At 47.7% G+C, this 17948-nt stretch overlaps 1 protein-coding gene across 1 annotated transcript; it reads left to right on the forward strand.

Annotated features, from left to right (window-relative positions):
• The first annotated feature begins 5350 nt into the window (after positions 1 to 5350).
• Positions 5351 to 14957, forward strand: MAP1LC3B (microtubule associated protein 1 light chain 3 beta). Its single transcript, XM_063334790.1, has 4 exons — positions 5351 to 5509; positions 8318 to 8373; positions 10846 to 10952; positions 13027 to 14957. Exons 1-4 carry the CDS (start codon positions 5470 to 5472, stop codon positions 13199 to 13201), a joined length of 378 nt encoding a protein of 125 aa, XP_063190860.1. The 5' UTR covers positions 5351 to 5469; the 3' UTR covers positions 13202 to 14957.
• The last annotated feature ends 2991 nt before the right edge of the window (positions 14958 to 17948 follow it).

Consider the following 17948-nt stretch of genomic DNA (forward strand, 5'->3'; position numbering starts at 1 on the left):
CGCTCACTCTAAAGGGCTTTGGATTGGTCCCAAAGTTAAGTGTCCTCATTTTCTGTAATCCTGGAAGTGTTTACGCCTTCCCAGCCTCTGAGCAGGGATGAGCCAGCTGATGGCATATCCAGCCAATTATAACCTGAGCGGTGAGGAGAGAATTATTTATTTTTCCATTTGGCAGGAGGGACAGAAAAGTATGGCAAGGCAAGCCGAGACAGATGAACAAGCCCTCCTTGCAAGCCCTGTTTGCCACACAAAGTATTTGCAGCATGTTTTTTTGGCATGAGCCTGCAGTGCGATTTCTGCTTTGTCATAAGCATCCTTGGAGGCAGGACACTGTGGAGAGAGAATATTTCAATAGAAAGACCAAAGAATTTTGCTTTGGTTTTTATGATGTACATATTTTCATCTCAGATATTTGTTCTTTGCTATTTTAAGCTGGAAAATAGCACTTCTCATCCTGATTTTAGTATTTCCTATCTTCCTGCTTTTTGTCTGGACGTTGATCTCACCAGATTGCACAGGATAAACTGATCAGTGGACAGGCTGGGCTCTTCAGGGACAATCCAGTGTGCTGCAGAAAAAGCTGCTGATGACTCAGGAAGGGTTTTGCATCCTCCTGCTTCAGAGCTGAGCTCACAGTCCTCTCTTTATGAAAGAAGGTATGGTTTTTCTTCAACACACCGTCCTTGCAGTGAGGTATTAGTCGATCTGATGATCAGCTGCGGTCATGAGAGCTTGGGGTCACCCCAGACTTTACAGCACTTGTACCAGAAGCAGTTGTTGTTCTTTCTTCTTTGGCCACGGTCCAGCCTGAACAATTTCATTGTGCCCAGCACCTCTGGCAGCTCAGTTCGCAGCAGCATTACCCTGCCCGGGACAGATCACGGGACTGGCAGTCAGGTGTTGGAGATGCTATTACTGGGTCGGCTGCTGAGCAATGGTTGTGCAATCGCCGGCAGCTCGTTGAGCCTCTGCACGCCTCAGTTTCTCATGATGTAAATAAGCAGGGTGTTTACTGAAGCCACAGGCTACGTAGTACTCAGTTAATATTTGAATATGCGTGGAATTGCTTAAATCCTAGAATTATTTAAAATCAGTGGAAGACTTTGTTGCATGCTGTATTATTCCACAATTTCCCTGCTATGCCTCCCGCACTCACACTCTCATTACTGCTTGCCAAGAGGTTACGGATCTTTTTGAGTGAAAGGTAGTACATAAACATAAGTTATTGTTGCTTACACCAACTGATTTACTGTGTTTCCTTGTGAAACCAGTGGCTCCCATTTAAAACTGGATCCTGGAGCCAAGAAATGTTTGCTGGAACAGCAGGAGCAACTGATGTCAGGGTTACAGTACACAGCAATGATGTCTTGGGCAATACTTCTTGCAGGGGGAGTGCAATGAGTTTTCAGCCAAACATTCTAAGAAAATGGTGGTTTTATGACGACATCACGCACGTCTGTCTGTTAGTTTGGATTTACCATCCAGAAAAACATCTAATAATCTCAAAAGCGTCATATTCCAGAAGTCTTGTGAAATAGGTGGCCAGATAGAGGTGAGAGCCAGTGTCAGTGTTCCCACTGAGGGACAGGTGCATCTGTTGTCAGACCTCAAAGAAAAAGCACCAAGGGAAAATGTTCTGCGAGTGGGTTTCTTTAGTTTCACTTTTCTCAAATTATACTTTTATATCCCCTGAAAAGAGAGATGTTTTGTCATTCTCATCACTTCTTGCTAGAGTTCTCCTAACTCAGAAGGTGACTTCTGCAGAGAAATTTGAATTTAGGAATTTGTTCATAGGTTAGGCGCCATCTTAAGACAAATTTTAGACTAAAACTTCCCAGAAGAGTTATTTTAAGTCATTGCAACCAATTCACTATAATCTGATTCTACCTGCAAGTCTCCAATAACAGCTGCCCACTGTATTAAAAAAAATCAAGGCCCACCCTGATCTGGAGCTGAGCTAGATCAATAACAACAATTCATGATAAAATAACTGAGGGAAGGTATTTTGATTCAGGTTTAAATGCAAGTTACTCTCAGCACCGTGTCCTTCCTTTTATTTTATGGGGATTTTCTCTCTGTGTTTCTGGTGAATTTAATACTGCTGACAGCTGCTGAGCTAATAGCCCTAGACGCTAAAGTGCTGTCTTCCAGCAAGAGTGTAGCGCTGCAGAGGAACAGCTTTGTCTATACACTGTAAAAAGCCTTTTCAGTACTGTTGTACCAGAGAAATGAGAGGATGGTTTATAATTCTGATCGTGAAATACACTCGCTTTGTTGCGAGGCAGCTCATATGGAAAAGATAGGAAAAGTGGGAGTTTTTCCCCAGGGAAATGCTGTAAATACCAGCTAGGGTTCAGAGTCACCATTCATACTGGCTTTCTAACAAAAAAAACCACCAAACCCAACCTTCTGTAAGACACAACAGTTGGGAAAGCCTGGCTTTTCTTTACTTTAGACTTAGATTTAGCATACCCTGGTGTACAGGGTGCAGACACAAGGATCCGAGCTGCAATCCAAACCCAGCTTGTGCTCTAACCTGCTTTGTAAATTTGGGCAAATCCCATCTGTTTTGCTTCGTGAAAAACTAGGGCTGACAGGTATTGTAAGAGATTATTTACCCCATCCTTTTCCTTAAGAAAAAAACAATTCTCCCTAAATCAGAACAGATGTTTTACTAATTTCTTGTTAAATAAAAATATCCAATGGTGACTATTCCACTGCTTTTCTAGGCAATTTGTTGCGGTGCTTACCCTTAACCTGACGTCTAATTTCTATCGCCTTTTCCAAGATGTAAGCTCATTATTTCTTGTCCTAGACTCACTGCATGCAGAGAAAAGCTAATTCCCTCCTGCTCTGCAGCAACCTTTTGCATATTTGAAGATGATATAATGGCTCCTTTCAGTTACGTCTTCTCTTCTTCAGACTAAATGCTTTGTAAAGTGTTCTAAGACTAGAATGAAAATGCTCTGCAGGCTAGATTTTTAAAGGGCTCTGTTCCAGTGTAGTCACCAAGTTTGAAGTGAAAGCATTTTCAAAAGCAGCATTTTCTCACCAGGGATAGAGAATCGCGCTTAGGCAGAGCTGGTCCCAAAGGCTATGTCCATGCTGTCATCCCAACTGCGCCTAACACCTTTCACAAATCCAGACTCACCAACCGTCTGCGCTGTCGTCACGCAGACACAGGCGAAGGCTGAGATGAGGAGGGAAAGGTCAAGCGAGTCTCAGTGTGGATCTAAGTTTTCCTTCTCACAGTCTCTGCAGATTATTCATGAGCGGAACATGCGATAGCCCAGCCTGTCAGCAGATACTCTGATTGTGGCTCTCCCTAAGCACCATATGGATGCTTTCAGCCCTGCTAACAGTTGGTAGCGTGGATGAAAACCACATGACATGCAGTGCTCCGTATTGCCGGCCCTGCCACGGGGACTGACCTGTACACCCCAAAAACGATGCTATATATTTTCACTGGGGTTTGTCCTCCTGCCCACAGCCACACAGCCTGTGGCAGCCCTTGAAGTACAACTCTGAAAGTGGCAGGATTTCCTCATCCCAAAAAATGGTTTTTAAAAGGCAGACATTTAAATAAGAAAGAAGTCTGTTGAAACAGAAATTTGGGATTTGCTAGTTTAAGTTTCAGATGTATCAGCCTTCAGATGATGACCCACTACGTCTCACCTGCCGTCCCTGGACAGTGATGTGATGGGTAGAGCATTCACAGACCTTAGGGCTGTTTTTCTTTCCTTGGTTAGTCACATCTTTAATGGTCACATCCTATAATTATACCGCCACCGGAACTGTATGACCCTGAATCACAAAATTAGGTAACGAACCCTCATTCCAGCATGTGAGCGCAGCATCACTCTAACTTCAATGCATCGTTCCACCCCAAAAAATGTAAAAACCCTCATAATCTCTAAGTTGGTTAGAAAATGGTCCTTCTCCTTCTGCTCGTAAGGACACCACTGACTGCAACTCCCCGCACCCTCAGCCACTGGACTCTACAGCGAGATTGTGTAGCCCTAATTGCTGCAAAACCGTTCCTATATTTCAAAACATGGTGCCAGGAACATATGTGAGAGAAGGAGAAAGAAAGGCAGCTGAAAGTCCACAGCCAACAGCTTGTGTCAGAAAGCTGCTGAAGGAGGAAACAGTTGGGCATTTTTGATCGCGACACGGTATCTGCAGGATGAACGCGAGCAAACTTGGCTTGTGACTGGAATTGTGTTTGCGATCTAATCAATTCCTGACAAACCGCACGAGCCCGGGTGGTGGGCTTCAAAGTGAATTGGAAAACCTGCCCCTAAAATGGTGTTCCACGAAAGTATACTTTGCCACGGCCTCCTCATACTTTTGTCTGTCTGTGCTGAAGGCAAAGTGAAGGCAAATCGCCAAACTTGCACCTCTGCATGGAGGCAGAGTCACTCAAGAGCACATGTTGAAGGGGGACATGGTGGGCCACTCCGAGGTGGCTGGGTGTTGCCGAGAGGGAATGTGGTAGGGCTCTCTGAGGCGGCCATGACTGTGTGTCACTGCGAGGGGACACGTTGGGGTGCTCTGAGGCAGCCATGGCTGCGTGTTGCTGAGGGGGAAAATGGCTGGGCTCTCTGAGATGGCCATGGCTGTGTGTCGCTGAGAGGGGACACGTTGGGGTGCTCTGAGGCAGCCATGGCTGTGTGTTGCCGAGGGTGGACACTAGCAGGGCACTCTGAGGCAGCCAACACCATATATCACTGAGGGGAGGACACTGGCAGGGCTCTCTGAGGCGGCCATGACTGTGTTGTTGAAGGGCAACATGGCAGGGCTCTCTGAGGTGGTCATCACCACGTATCACTGCAGGGGGACACTGGCAGGGCACCCTGAAGTGGCCGTGCCTGCGTGTTGCTGAGCAGGGGACATGGCAGGGCACTCTGAGGCTGCCATCACCACGTATTGCTGAAGGGGGGACATGGCAGGGCTTTCTGAGGCGGCCATGGCTGCGTGTCACCGAGGGTGGGCACTGGCAGGGCTCTCTGAGGCAGCCGTCACCATGTACTGCTGAGGGTGGACACCGTCACGGCACTCTGAAGTGGCCATAGCTGCGTGTCGCCGAGCGGGGGACATGGCAGTGCCCTCTGTGGCAGCCACGGCTGTGTGTCGCTGAGGGGGAGCCACGGCAGGGCTGAGGCGGCCAGGGCAGCGTGTCGCCGGGGAGGCGCACGGCAGGGCACTGAGGCGGCCACAGCCGTGTCCCCCGCGGGACGAGGCGGCCGGTGGCGGAGGGGCAGTGGGATACCCGTCCCGTCCCGCCCCGCCACACTCAAGATGTCGTCGGCGCCGCCGCGGCGGTGCCCGCCCCGCCGTGACGCGCGGCGTCAGCTGACGGCGGAGCCGCCGGTGGTGGCGGGGGGCGGGCGCCGGCACTCGCAGTTGTCCGCCGCCGCCGCGCAGAGCCGCCGCCGGGCCTGAGGCCGAGCCGTCGCCGCCGCCGCCATGCCCTCGGAGAAGAGCTTCAAGCAGCGCCGCACCTTCGGTGAGCTCCCCGGGAAGGGGCGCGGCGGGGCAGGGTCGCTGACAGGTCCCCGCCGGCCGCCCCGGCCCCCTCCGGGCCTCGTCGGTCGGCGGGCGGGCCGCGGCGGGGGGGGCCGGCGGTGGCTGCCCTCGCTGTGTTGGGGGGTGGAAATCGGTGAGGCGGGGAGGGGATAGAGCTTGTTAGGAGCGGCGGAGATCGCCGGGGCGGCTCCTGCTGGCAGCGGGGGTCCGCGGCCGGAGCGGGCCCGGCCGCCCTGCCCCGGTCCGCGGGGCCGCCGAGGGCTGGGCGGGTGTCGCCGGCCGCTGTCGCCGCCTGCTCGGGGCTGGAATGGAAACAAACCCCGGCCCGGCCTCCGCTGCCCTGCGCGGCCGCGGGACTCGTTCTGCCCCGACAAGGCGGGCCGAGCCGCTCCCCTGTGGGGACAGAGCCTGGAAGTTTGCGGCAGGGTCTTCTTTGGGTGTCCGAGGGTGGAGGTGGGTGGCAAGTGGGTGCCCCGGGGCGATCCCAGCGCTGCGTTGGGAGAGGGGCCTTGGGGTGGGGAGATCGGCTCTCCACATCGTCCATTATCGGCCGCAGAATTCCCAGGAGCCTGGAAACAACACTGTGCGTTGTGTGCCAGGAGCTGGGCCTGCCCTTCCCTACCGACCCGTCTGCTCAGTGTTCGGCTTCGTCCCCGCTATTGACAGCAGAATTAAGCTCCACTTGCTGTTTGGTACTTGGCGCGGTGTGAGGAATTCTCTGCCCGGGGAGTTGCGAGTGGTCTGGGATGTATGCCTCCTGCCTCTGTTTAGTTGTTGAAAACTAGCAAAGGCATCGAAAAGAGCTGTGTAATGACGGCTAGGGAAATGAGATTAGTCCCTTTCTAGAAGGAACAGCCTTGATAGAGCAGTGCCAACAATTCTTTCTGTGCTTAGGATGGGACCAAAGCAATCAAAGAGCTCACTATCTGTTCATGTGTGTCAGTGAGGTAGGCTGAAATGCTCTGAGGCTAACAAGAACTGGCAGCGTAACCTATTTCTGCGTGAACTATAAAATCCCGTACGTAAAATGGAATCGGTGGAAGTAATTGATCCAGATTTTCTTTTCCTTCTGCCTTTGGGTTAAAGTCAAGCTGCTTAAGAGAGCTTTCTGGTGTGCCCACCCTTGTCTTGGCTGTTCTGTTAAACATAAGCTGTTCTATGCATTGAAGCGGGGAGAATTTTGATCTAATGGAGTCTGTGTTTAAGCTGCCCCTTTTCTTGGAGTCTTCCAAAACTGTTGTTGACCCCGTCGCCTGTCAGCAGCCTCTGTTGCAGGTATTAAGTTCAGCTAGGATGGCAGCCAAGCAGTTGCCACTGCAACTAATGTCGTCAGAGAACAGTGTTTATCTGTGGCTGACTGAAGCCTGATTTTGAACATGCCATATACAATAATCTCAATGATTTGTCCGGTTTATGTCCCTTCCACTCCAGGGAGTTCTGCTGAATAACATTGCCGCTAACAAACCTGTTTCAGCTGAAAAGTTGGTCAAACTTCTCTGTGGTTGCTGGGTTGACGATTGGTCTCATTCCCTCCCCATTTCTCTTGTGTTTCTGGTTAATCTTAAAAAGTATTTTAATTAGCTAGTATCTCTGCCCTTGAAGTGTTAATGCTGGTCTGTAAGAGCGTGGCTTGGGCTGTGAGATGTGAAGCAGGATGGCCTTCAGGTTCTTGGTCAGGTGGAGGCTTTGCATATTCCTTGCCTTAGTTCTGCTTGATTCACCTGCTTAAAACCGTGATTCACGTGAGTTGCATTTCCTTACTGGGCTCTTAAAAAGGCGCAGAGATGTATTTCATGCACACAGACTTAATATGGACTAATGGAGAGCTGAGTGATGTTATTGCTGAGTGACGGGACAGGTAGTGTGTCCTGTGCCTTAGCATACCAGCAAGGAGTTGGGCTGATGGGTGCTGATCTAAGCTCTTCCTCTCCCGTGAGCAGCACCTCTCTCTGTTAAAGCTGTGATGCAACACTAAATCCTCTCTCTGAGAGGTGTTTATAAGATGGAGATGGCCTGGAAAGCTCCGGCCCGCTGAAAAGAGCTGGAGAGGTTAAAACTGAGTTCACTGAATCTGAAAGTAGGAAGAGTATAAGCAGATGCAACTGCCTCTAAAAGCAACTGTGCCTGTTTACTTTGGCTCAGACGTGTACTTTAGCCTGGTTTATAATATCTGTGCTATTAATATTGATGTCTGAGGAGAGGTGAACTTTGTTCTGAAAACTGGCACAGAGGACGGTGAAATGTCTAGGTACACAAGAACTTACCAACAGCTTCTGCAACAATGGGTGCGGCATAAACAAAATAGAAAACTGTAATTCAGTAATAGTAGAACGCACGGCGTAAGCTGATGCTGCCAGGCTTCGGCTAGGCTTAGGTCTCAGATAATTGTTGACAACTTCCTCTTTTGGGATCTTTAAGAAATAGTACGGAATATTTAGTCGTTAACTTGGGTGGTGTAATTTGATGCCATAAATTTAGGAGATTAAATGTCTGCTTTACAGGGCAGAAAATGAGGTGTGTGGGGAAGAAGCTATCTCGTTTATCACTTTCTAGGAGTTCCAGGCAGCGTGCATGCAGTACTTGTCACCTTGGCTTAGAGAGCAAAGTATCATCTGTCAAAGGAGAGGTTTTACTTCTGACAGTGCTGTCCCATCTGAAAACTGTTTTGCCTGAATTTCATTTTGTGGCTTTTACTAACATGCAGTCCCTCTTTTCAGGGGTGGAGAGATAAGGTAATAACAGCATTAACTGTGGGTGTTTGAAAAGACTTTTTTTTAATCTCTTGCAGAGCAAAGAGTGGAAGATGTACGACTGATTCGAGATCAGCATCCAACTAAAATACCAGTAAGTCTGGTTCTTTTAACCTCAATTTCCAGTCTCGTGTTCTTTTTAGTAGCTAGAAACCCATAAAAGATCTGTCCTGATGAGACCAAATTAAAATTTGGCTGTTCAGGCTCTTTAAGCTTGGATTTCAGAAACATTCTTGAACTAGTAACCAGCAGTCAGTGTGGTAGAGCAAGGTGCTAGCTGGGGACTGGAGGAAATGGGGTTTCCTGTGTACTGAAGTTGCATGTTGTAACTTCAAAGAAAACCACACCCCGGCTGAGCTCTGAGATTCTCCTGAGTGTTCTGCTCTTCTCATCTCAGTGTTTTTCTTCTCCAAAAGAAGAGTCTGCAGAGGCTAACCAAGAAGAATAGGCAGTAATGTAAAGACAGTTACGATTTTTATCACCAGTCTGTGCTGAGAAAGACAGAAATGTTTGCCTACTGGGAAACGGGCCTTTGCTTGAGGTCTCCAGAAATGCTGTTTGGCCCTCAAACCCCTCCACCCTGGTGCTGGCCCACCTCAAAGAAGGCATCAGCCCTCACCTTGTCTCTGTACTTTAGCTGGTCAGCTCCAAATGCTGCCTGAGTTTTTATTTTCTTTTATTTATGGCATCCTCAAGGTTACAAATGCAAAGCAAAGCATTCTAGGAAGCAAAAGGCGTGGATTGTGATCTATTACTGATGAGTTCTTCGCAACTGGTGGGCTTTTGTGTGACCACAGTAAGCAATAAATACAACTGTCCTTATGGCCATTTGGTGGAACAGGAAAGGTCTCAGGAGATCTTGGGGGGCAGAAATGAGAACTTAATTGGACACCTCAGCCTCTGGTTCTCAGTGATGAGAGCTGGTGATCCCTGGGAATGGAAATTCTTCTGTCAACAAACTGCTTGCAGACTGTCTGCAGTTCCAGTGCAAGTTCATGAACAGAGGCAGTTGTTGCCTCCGTGTCAAATAGAAACTGAAAGGTTTTCGGTTTTCCTTTAGCTTTAAACTAGTTCATCTCGAAGCTGCTGCTTGCTGTTTTACTATGCTGTTGGGCATGGGAACAAGTGATATTTTGTAGCAGAGATTTTCTGACTTTTCTGGAATTTGTGGGTTTCCCCAAAAGGCCCTTTCCTAACAAAGCTGGTTCCTGACAGAAGATTGCTTTTTCACCTACCTTTCACAGATCACTTAGCCGTAGTCCCTAAGCTCTGTGACCACAGATTGAAAGCCATTGATTTATAGCAAAACTCTCATTACTGGCAATAATTCAGAGGTACCTAAGCAAATCGCTGCAGATGCAGTGATGCAAACTCACAACTATGGCAGAGGCCTGCTGGGATCCCTGAAGGCTTGCTGTGGTTGCCTGTCCATGTCCTAGCTTGAGTCATTGCCTTGTTATTATCATTAACAGTTCTGGTTGAGATAAGATGGCAATGTCACGCTAGATGGTGAATTCCTCCTGTCCTGTCAACATCCTTCATTTTTCTGTTGGAAATACTATCTATTGGTTATGATCTACCTTTTTAAAAATGGTAGTGTTTTGGGTTTGTTTTTTTTTTTCCAGAATGAGCCAGCATTTATTTAAACTGGTGTAAGGAAGTCTTTCTCTGATATAATTAAATTGGCTCAATATCACTTCACCTGTGCAACTTTTGAATATCAACACAGCCAGACCCCGTGAGCATGGAAATGATCCAAGTGAATGGTGTCACGTAGCTACCGTTGATTTAAAAACAACAAAACCCACATGGCTGTGGAAACGGGAGCGCACAAATTCTGAGATCATTTCTTAAAAGCAGGAACTAAATACAGTTGCTGGGCAGGGTGCTACTTAAATTGGCAAATCTGCAATTTCCTTGTGAATTAAGTAGTTACTACATAATAATCTTAACAGAATTACTGGTTCCTAAGTGTGCTGTTTTGAGATTAAGGAGGAGGAAATTGTCTCCTTTGAGGCTTTATACCCTTCAAAAGTAGCTTTCTCTCCTGCATTAGAGTAACCATGGGAGGTGAATGGAATAGCATACTCACCTGGAGCTGTAGTTCTTCGAAAGAGATGGCCTGAAACTGGAGAAATTCTAGTGAAAACTGGTTCAGTTTGCAGACTTCCAGAGCAGCCCGAGCCCCTGGTCAGCCACACTAATGCGTTAGAGGGAAATGTGCTTTATCTCTTCTTGAGTTTCCTTGTTGCTGGGTAATTCATTGCTAGATTAAATGATTCCAGCAAGTGAGCTGTTCTCAGACGGCACCGAAGCTGTGGATGTTTGCTGTTAAATGCCTGTTTGTTACCCCTTCCTGCAGTGACTCTTGCAAACGGAACAAAAGGCACGTGAAGATGGTTGTTCCTTTTCAGATTCGAGATACTTCGTTCACAAACGAAGGGAAATGGAGTTTAGCATAAATGCTTGTACTTTGTTATGTGTAAAATGGAGGGGGCAGCTGAGGGCACCAGACGCCGTTTCTGCATTTCACATCTTCTGCTCCTTTCTTTTTGTTTCTTTTTAGGTGATCATTGAAAGGTACAAGGGAGAGAAGCAGCTTCCAGTTTTGGATAAGACCAAGTTCCTGGTGCCAGATCATGTCAACATGAGCGAGCTAATCAAAATTATCAGGTAGTATGCTGTGATTTCAATGATGTAAGTTGCATCGACCTAAGGCTATAATTCTTTGTTAATTTCCCAGCTGGTCTATGCATTTGGGAACTCTTTAAATGGAAAATTCATCTAATGAGCGCTTGGTGCCATCACTAGGACAAATGCACGAGAAGGTGCTTTTCCTTTGGCTTCGCTGGGAAAAAACTCTGAAAAGAGCTGAGCTTGTAGTCTGCTTTCAAGAGGAATAACTATTTCCCAGAGATGTAGGAGCGAGTCTGGGGCCATGAATCCCTGTCTAACATGGGTGATTCTGGCCCAGGGCTCCAGCGCTTCCTGCTTGGCTATTTTAGGATGCCTTCTTGGTGTTCTGCCTGGGAGTCTCTCTTTGGAGTGCCTGCCTCTTCCCACCCACTGGAGGGGGAGTTTGGGCTCATAGCCAGAGCTCTGAGCTGTTGCTTAGGGTTGATGTTGGCACCCTTTGATCATGAAATGAGGTTTGCCTTAATGACAGTGTTGAAGCCTGAAAAAGACACGTTCAGACCAGTGTCTTTCTTTTTGTCCCAGTTGCTTGCACAGACTGTGGCTTGAGTACTGCTCCGCTCTGGTGCTTGAGCTTTGCTTGCAAGAAAAGGCAAAGGGGAAGTAGCCACGGTGCGGAAGTTGGGTGGTCTAAAATTGTGGTCAGAAATTCTGCTAGAAGTGCATTTCTCCTGGCTTAACGTCAAGAAGGAATATCTCATTAGTAAGAGTTCTCAAGCGGTAAACTTGGAAGTTAGCAGCAAACCAGAGTTTGCTTTTTGTTGGTCACAGTGTAGCAGGAAGCTGGTTCTTAGAGGCCACAAGCTGTAAAAACGGAGAGTTTTCCCGCACGTCCAAACAATTCCCTGCCTCGGAGGCTTGTACAAAAACCGTCTGTTGCAAGCAAATCCCAGCTCTTACTTGAGCAAGAAAGTGAGATAGGATTTTGGAAACAGGAACCACATTGCTCAAGTCTTCCAGAATTTCTCATGAACATTAAAGGCCCTGGGCAAAAAGGTTAACAGCAAGTTGAAGAATTTTCCCCGCCTTTTTCTTTGGCTTCATTGTTAATAGGTGACTTGGTCCCAGCTGGACTTGGTCCTTAGCCAGCTCCTCTTGTGCGTAGCAAAGCCCGTCCGTCCCAGCCCGCAGATAGCTGCTGCCTTCTCTCAGCCTGCTCTCTCTGGAGTGATCAGAGCTTTTTTCCAGCTGCTGCTGCCCCTCAGCAGCGAGCAGAAGCGGCAGGAAGCTCTTCTGATCTGTTCTTTCCTTCTTTCTTTGGTCGCACCTCCACATATCTGAGTGCTTTCTTGGTTTATGAAGTAGTAAGAGCTCTCCTCTCTGCAAACCTGCTTTCCAATAGGCAGTTTAGCAGAAATACCTATTTCCTCCCAACCAGAGCGAGCGATCCAAGGGAAATGCCAAACTTAGAGGTTTACTGTACCACGCAGTCTGTGAAGTCTGTTTCTCTCTGCCTTTCCCATGATGCGTCTCCTGGGAGGGAGGAGAAGAGGGGGCAAAATGCTCCGAACGTTAAACGCAGGCTGTTACAGAGCTGGTGACAAAGGGAGTTTAAAAGGTCCGGGGCCTTCGCCTGGAAGCTCTGCGCGTCCTCCCTCCCCATCTTCACGCGGAGCTCTCAAGGTCAGCCTGGGTTTACGTTTCCAGGGAGAAGCTGTTGAGCGAAGCTGCGAGCCGAAGGTCCCGCAGGCCTTGCGTGTTTGCTGGTTGTACAGGGATGATGCCACTGCCCCGGCACCATCCTGGCAAGGAGTAACTCTTCCTTTTTTCCTTTTCGCTTCAGTTTAACGCCCTTCCGGAGCGTGGCTTTTCCAGTGAAATAAGGCCGCCTCTCAGTAGATGGTTTTGACTGGACTTAGTAGAATTTAATATAGCTTTGAGGTGGGAAGCAAATGCCTTCTGCAGTGGTGGGGCTGCTTTGGGTGGGGACATCTTCCCGCTGTCGGTGGTGGACTTTGTTTTGCCATCTGTCCTGTGTTAATGTGAGTGGAAATGCGTAGTCATCACTGTCAAACTCCTTCCCCTCTCCACTCCCCCAATCTCCCCCCAACAGGCGACGCCTGCAGCTGAACTCCAACCAGGCGTTCTTCCTCCTGGTGAATGGACACAGCATGGTGAGCGTTTCCACACCCATATCCGAGGTGTACGAGAGCGAGAAGGACGAGGATGGCTTCCTGTACATGGTGTACGCCTCTCAGGAGACTTTCGGAGTGCAATCTTCTGTCTAAGACACGCAAGCGGCTTCTAGCCTAGGATTTTGGTTTACCCTTGGCCGTCACCCCCACTCTTCCCCACACACACCCCAGGGAAAGAAACGGATGTCACCTACGCTCTCAGTACCTTAGCATAGTCTTGCTTTAGCAGGTGTCTCATCTTACCTTGCCTTGTTTGTGACTATTAAACAGTACAGACGAGCACCTCCAGCTTTGAAACCTGCTGTAATATCCCACACAGGCACATTTACATTTCTGGACTTGATGAATGGAACCCAATTGTGCATGTGACAATTGCAAATAAAGGGACACTCGATTGACTTTAACAAGCAAACAGGCACCAGGGAGGAGCTAAAGTGTTTCGTGTGACAGTTTTCTGGAAAATCTCCCTATGATTCCTTAAACCTTTTTTTTTTTAAAAAAAAAAAACAAAAAAACACAAATGGGAAGGCTTCTCATGAGAGCAAATATGTTTTAATGTTCCAAGGCGGAGCCTTGTCTTCTGCAGCTCAGTGAGACTCGTGTCAGTGCTGCAGTGAGTTAAGGCAAGTGCTTGGGGTGAGCTGGGGGAGTACAACTCTTTTTTTTTTGTTTCTGTTTTTTTTGTGGCACCACCAATTCAGGAATGGTGCCAGTTTCTGAAGTACTCATACCAAACACCACAGCTTTATTGTAGTTTTAGGAAGTGTTTAACTGTAAAATACACACCTGGACAGGTAACACTGAAATAAACGCCGGTCTGTTACGAATTTCCAATCCCTGTGCGTTCGGTGAAGCACTGTTGTTCACACGGGCTCGCTTCCAAAAGATGATTCCCCCCGGCCTGGAGGTTTGCCGTTCCCTTGCTGGGAGAAGGCAGCGGAGGGACCCCGCTGCCAGCACTCGGGGCTGTGCCGATGGCTGCAGCCGGCCTGGATCGGGCTAGTGCAATCTGAGACAGGAGCAGCGCCTGTCCGCCCCGTCTCCATCTCCTCGGCAGGGCGGGTGCGCTCAAAGGCCTCCGACGCGAACGGCTTTGTTGTACACACCTCCGTACCACCATCGGACTCGGACACGCCACTGGAATTACCAACCCGCACTGCCTAACCAGTCTCTCGCTTGTTTTGCATGTTACCACCGGGGGTGGGGGGTCAGGGCAAACCGCTTTTAGAAGCAGCTCAGGTCCAGGAGTGAGTTGCTGTCGAGAGTTGATGAACAAATGCTATTTTATTTTTTTTCCTCCATCACTGAAGTCTCCTGCCACTTGCATGGGGTTTGGAAGATGTCGGTGTCACTACTGTCCTGAGCAGGGAGGCAGCCTGTGCAGAGGAAAGGTATCTCGTAGGACCTGTGTTTTTCCTCTAGAGTCGTTGTCAAGTGAAGTGTAGCAGGATGAGATTACTCTTGTATATTATGTGTCTGTGAACTAACTACATCTGTTACTGGAAGCTAACTTACTATAACGGGGGGAAAAAAGAAGCAATACTACTGCGTCTTGGCACTCTAGCTCAATAAAGGTGTACAATTTGTACCTACCTACACCTCTTTGCATGCATCTCGTTCACAATGCTTACTTCCGATTTTTTTTTTATTGTTCTCTGTGTTTTTACTCCAACGTAAACTTCTAAATGCAGCTTGTTCTATGTTTAGTTTTGTTCGTGTAAGAAATTGTTTAACTCATAACTGACAACCATACTTGTAATTACAACGTGATTGACTGATATTCCTGTACAAATGTTGCTTTTTTAAAATTAATACAGTGCTGATATGGATGGATTACATCCCAACTTAATTACGGCTTGCGTGGTTATTTCTAGACGGCTTTCTTAGATCGAATCTCTGCAGGGAAGGGCACAGAGAGGTCTGTTCCACCTGCTTCAGGACACACAAGGTGGTGAACCAGCTCCTGCTGACAACGACTAGACGCCTGTACTGAAACCTCTGACGCTGACGGTCATCAACAGCTCGCAGTGGGAGCTCCCACCCTCCACAAGGAGGAATTTTGGGTGTAATGGCCCTGTAAAACGTTCTGCTTTGTAGATGGGAACGGACCGGGGCACACGGATGGCTTTCCACATCCCCGATTTGTTTCTGTTCCTGCTCAACCGACCTCTCAAAGATTCAGAATCCTGGTGCTGCGTCTGCTCCTCCGGAGCGACCCCAGGCACCGGCCACAAAAGGTTTAAGGACACAGCGAGGTGGCCCTTCCTTTTTCTTACCCTCACCGGTGGCTTCCTCTGCAGTCAGCGCAGCCGTCCCCTTCCCCTGCGCGAGGGGCGAGCCGAGGCAGCAGAGCGGTGTCCGGAGGCTGGGCTTCTGCCTTCCTGCGGATCAGGGCGTAAATCCTCCCTGCGCATCTTTCCCATTCCCTGGAAAACCAGGTACCAGCTTTGGGGGGGGGCAGCTGGAGTCCGGCCGCCGCCACCGCCGTGCTCAGTGACAAACAGCAAGTGCTTTCCGAGGCGGGAGCTGAGTCCAGGAGAGGAGAGCGATTGCGAGCGCTGTAATAGATCCGTGATTCACCCGCAGACGGCTGTGGGTGGAGAGACAGCGAAAGTAATAAAGGGAATTAAAAACAAAACCAAAAATCCCTGGTAACTGCCAAGCTGGAGAAGCCTCCACACACAGATGAAGCCCCTTTAAATTAAAAAAAAAAAAAAAAAAAAAATCCAAAGGGATTCTGTTTAACTCTTTATTTTCCATACATTAAATTTACTCAGATAAAAACATTCTAAAAATGTACAATTTTACTTTTAACAAAGTATAATAAAACATAAAAATCCCAATACCAGAATACTTGACATTTACAATTCAAAATCAAATTAGCTGAATATTAAATATTTACAAAACTATTTAAAATATTTATAAAGTTACATGCACAATTTGTAATACTAGAATTGACCGAAGTAAAAGAAATGGCTCAAATGGGAGCAGGAGTTTCCTTCATTCCTAGTGGAAAGTTATGTCCAAGAGAAGCTGTTAATCTGCACTTGAAAACACGCAGGATCTGCTTTCTGCTTCCGTACCAACGCGTTTCTTGCTCACGTAAGAAAAATTTAAGAGAGCAAAGGGGTGGTTCCAAGGGTTTCTCACGGGAGGTGGTGGTGGGCGGGGGCACCTCTGCCAGCGAAAGACTTGCGAGCGCTCCGTGGAGTGGATTTCTGTCCGGCTTCGCCCACGTCCATCTCACTGCCGAGGTGTTCTAGCCTACCCCGACTCCACAGCTCCCAGCGTCCGGGACCTCCAATAAACAAACAGGCGGCGAACCCATCGGCGGGGCTTTCAGACCGTGTCGTTTGTATTTTGGGGAGGAGCGGTGCTCTGGTCGCTCTGCCCGGTACCACAGATTACCTTCAATTTTTGAGTACCTTCGCCCTGAAGCTTGCCAGCGAGAAATAGCGCGAAACAGAATTTTGGTGGAATGGTAAAGGTCTAGCGTTAGACCGTTCTTTTCGGAAGTCTGGTGTTTAATTTTGCCAAGATTTAATGGCCGTGCTATGAAAAAGTTCCGCAAAAAGTGGAGTGTGACACGTTATTTTAAGGAAAAGTAAATTTTGCCAAGATTTAATGGCCCTGCTACGAAAAAGTTCCGCAAAAAGTGGAGTGTGACGCGTTATTTTAAGGAAAAGTATTGTGGAACTCTCTGATTAATACCTCGCTTGCTACAGTGAGGCTTCCCTCTTCGCTCTCCTGCTGTTTAGCGTCGAGCCTGGCCTATTTATTAATGCTTAATTTGCAGACTGCCAGCGCGAGGAGGAGTTTGCCGGAGATTCCATCCTATTTCGAGTGTTTCCATCGCCAAATGGAAAACAGGTCTGAAACGGCACCGCCCGTCGCTCGCTCCCCCGAGGGACGGCTCATCGCTAACTTCTCCGTGCCCCTGCAGGGAGATGACTTGGGATTCCCTTCCGTCTTACGCTTAAAAATCATTTCTATTCCACAGTGAAATCCATTTTGAGAACTAATTCTTTTTATACTTTCAGGACAAAGACAGGAATAAATAGCATTCTTTGAAATCTCCATCTTTCAGTGTATAAAAATAGGTTTTAAGAACTGGTTCTTTCAGCCCGTGAAGCTGGAAGTACTATTCTAAAAGAAGCTGCCTTACTTGTCTTGGGGGGGAAAGATGGATTTGTGCCTTTTTAGAAACAGAGTAAGGATTATTTTATGGAACTAAAGTGCTCTGCTCGGACTTACCAGCTTTGGTTGCTCGTGGTACAAAGCGGATGGCGTTCACTAGCAGATCTGGAGCCGCAGCTCGCTCCGATTTAGGGAAGGCGCTGCCGTTGCTGCGGGCTCTGCGATCGTTTCTCTCTCGCACTCGTGTTGCTTTAAGGTACTCACGACTTCTGAATTTGAACTTACTCTAAAAACCAGACTTCACCATTTCAAAACGTTACCCTAAAAGTACACATAAGCCACTCGAAGAAACATCAGCCTTAACTTTTACACAAAGGAAACAATCCCAAAGAAAGCTCTGAAGAATGGAATGAAACAGTTTGCTGGACAGAAGTTCAGTTTTACAGTCCTTTCGTTACGGTTTCGACTCTGTGATGAAGATTAGACGAGACTGTGAGCCCAGCTGTGGGCGTTAAAACAAAACGCAACTGGTACAGAAATTATTTTTTTTTTTTTTTTTTGCTGTTGATTTTTGCTCTTTTGAGAGGGTTTTTAACACTTGCACGTGTGTTGAAATACAGTTTGTTTTTTTTTTTAAATACAATTCAGTTTTAAAATATTGTTTAAAAAAAGTGAAAAAAAAAAAATAAAATTAAAGGTTAAG

Source organism: Chroicocephalus ridibundus, chromosome 4 (genome assembly GCF_963924245.1).
Source record: "Chroicocephalus ridibundus chromosome 4, bChrRid1.1, whole genome shotgun sequence".
Taxonomy (NCBI): domain Eukaryota; kingdom Metazoa; phylum Chordata; class Aves; order Charadriiformes; family Laridae; genus Chroicocephalus; species Chroicocephalus ridibundus.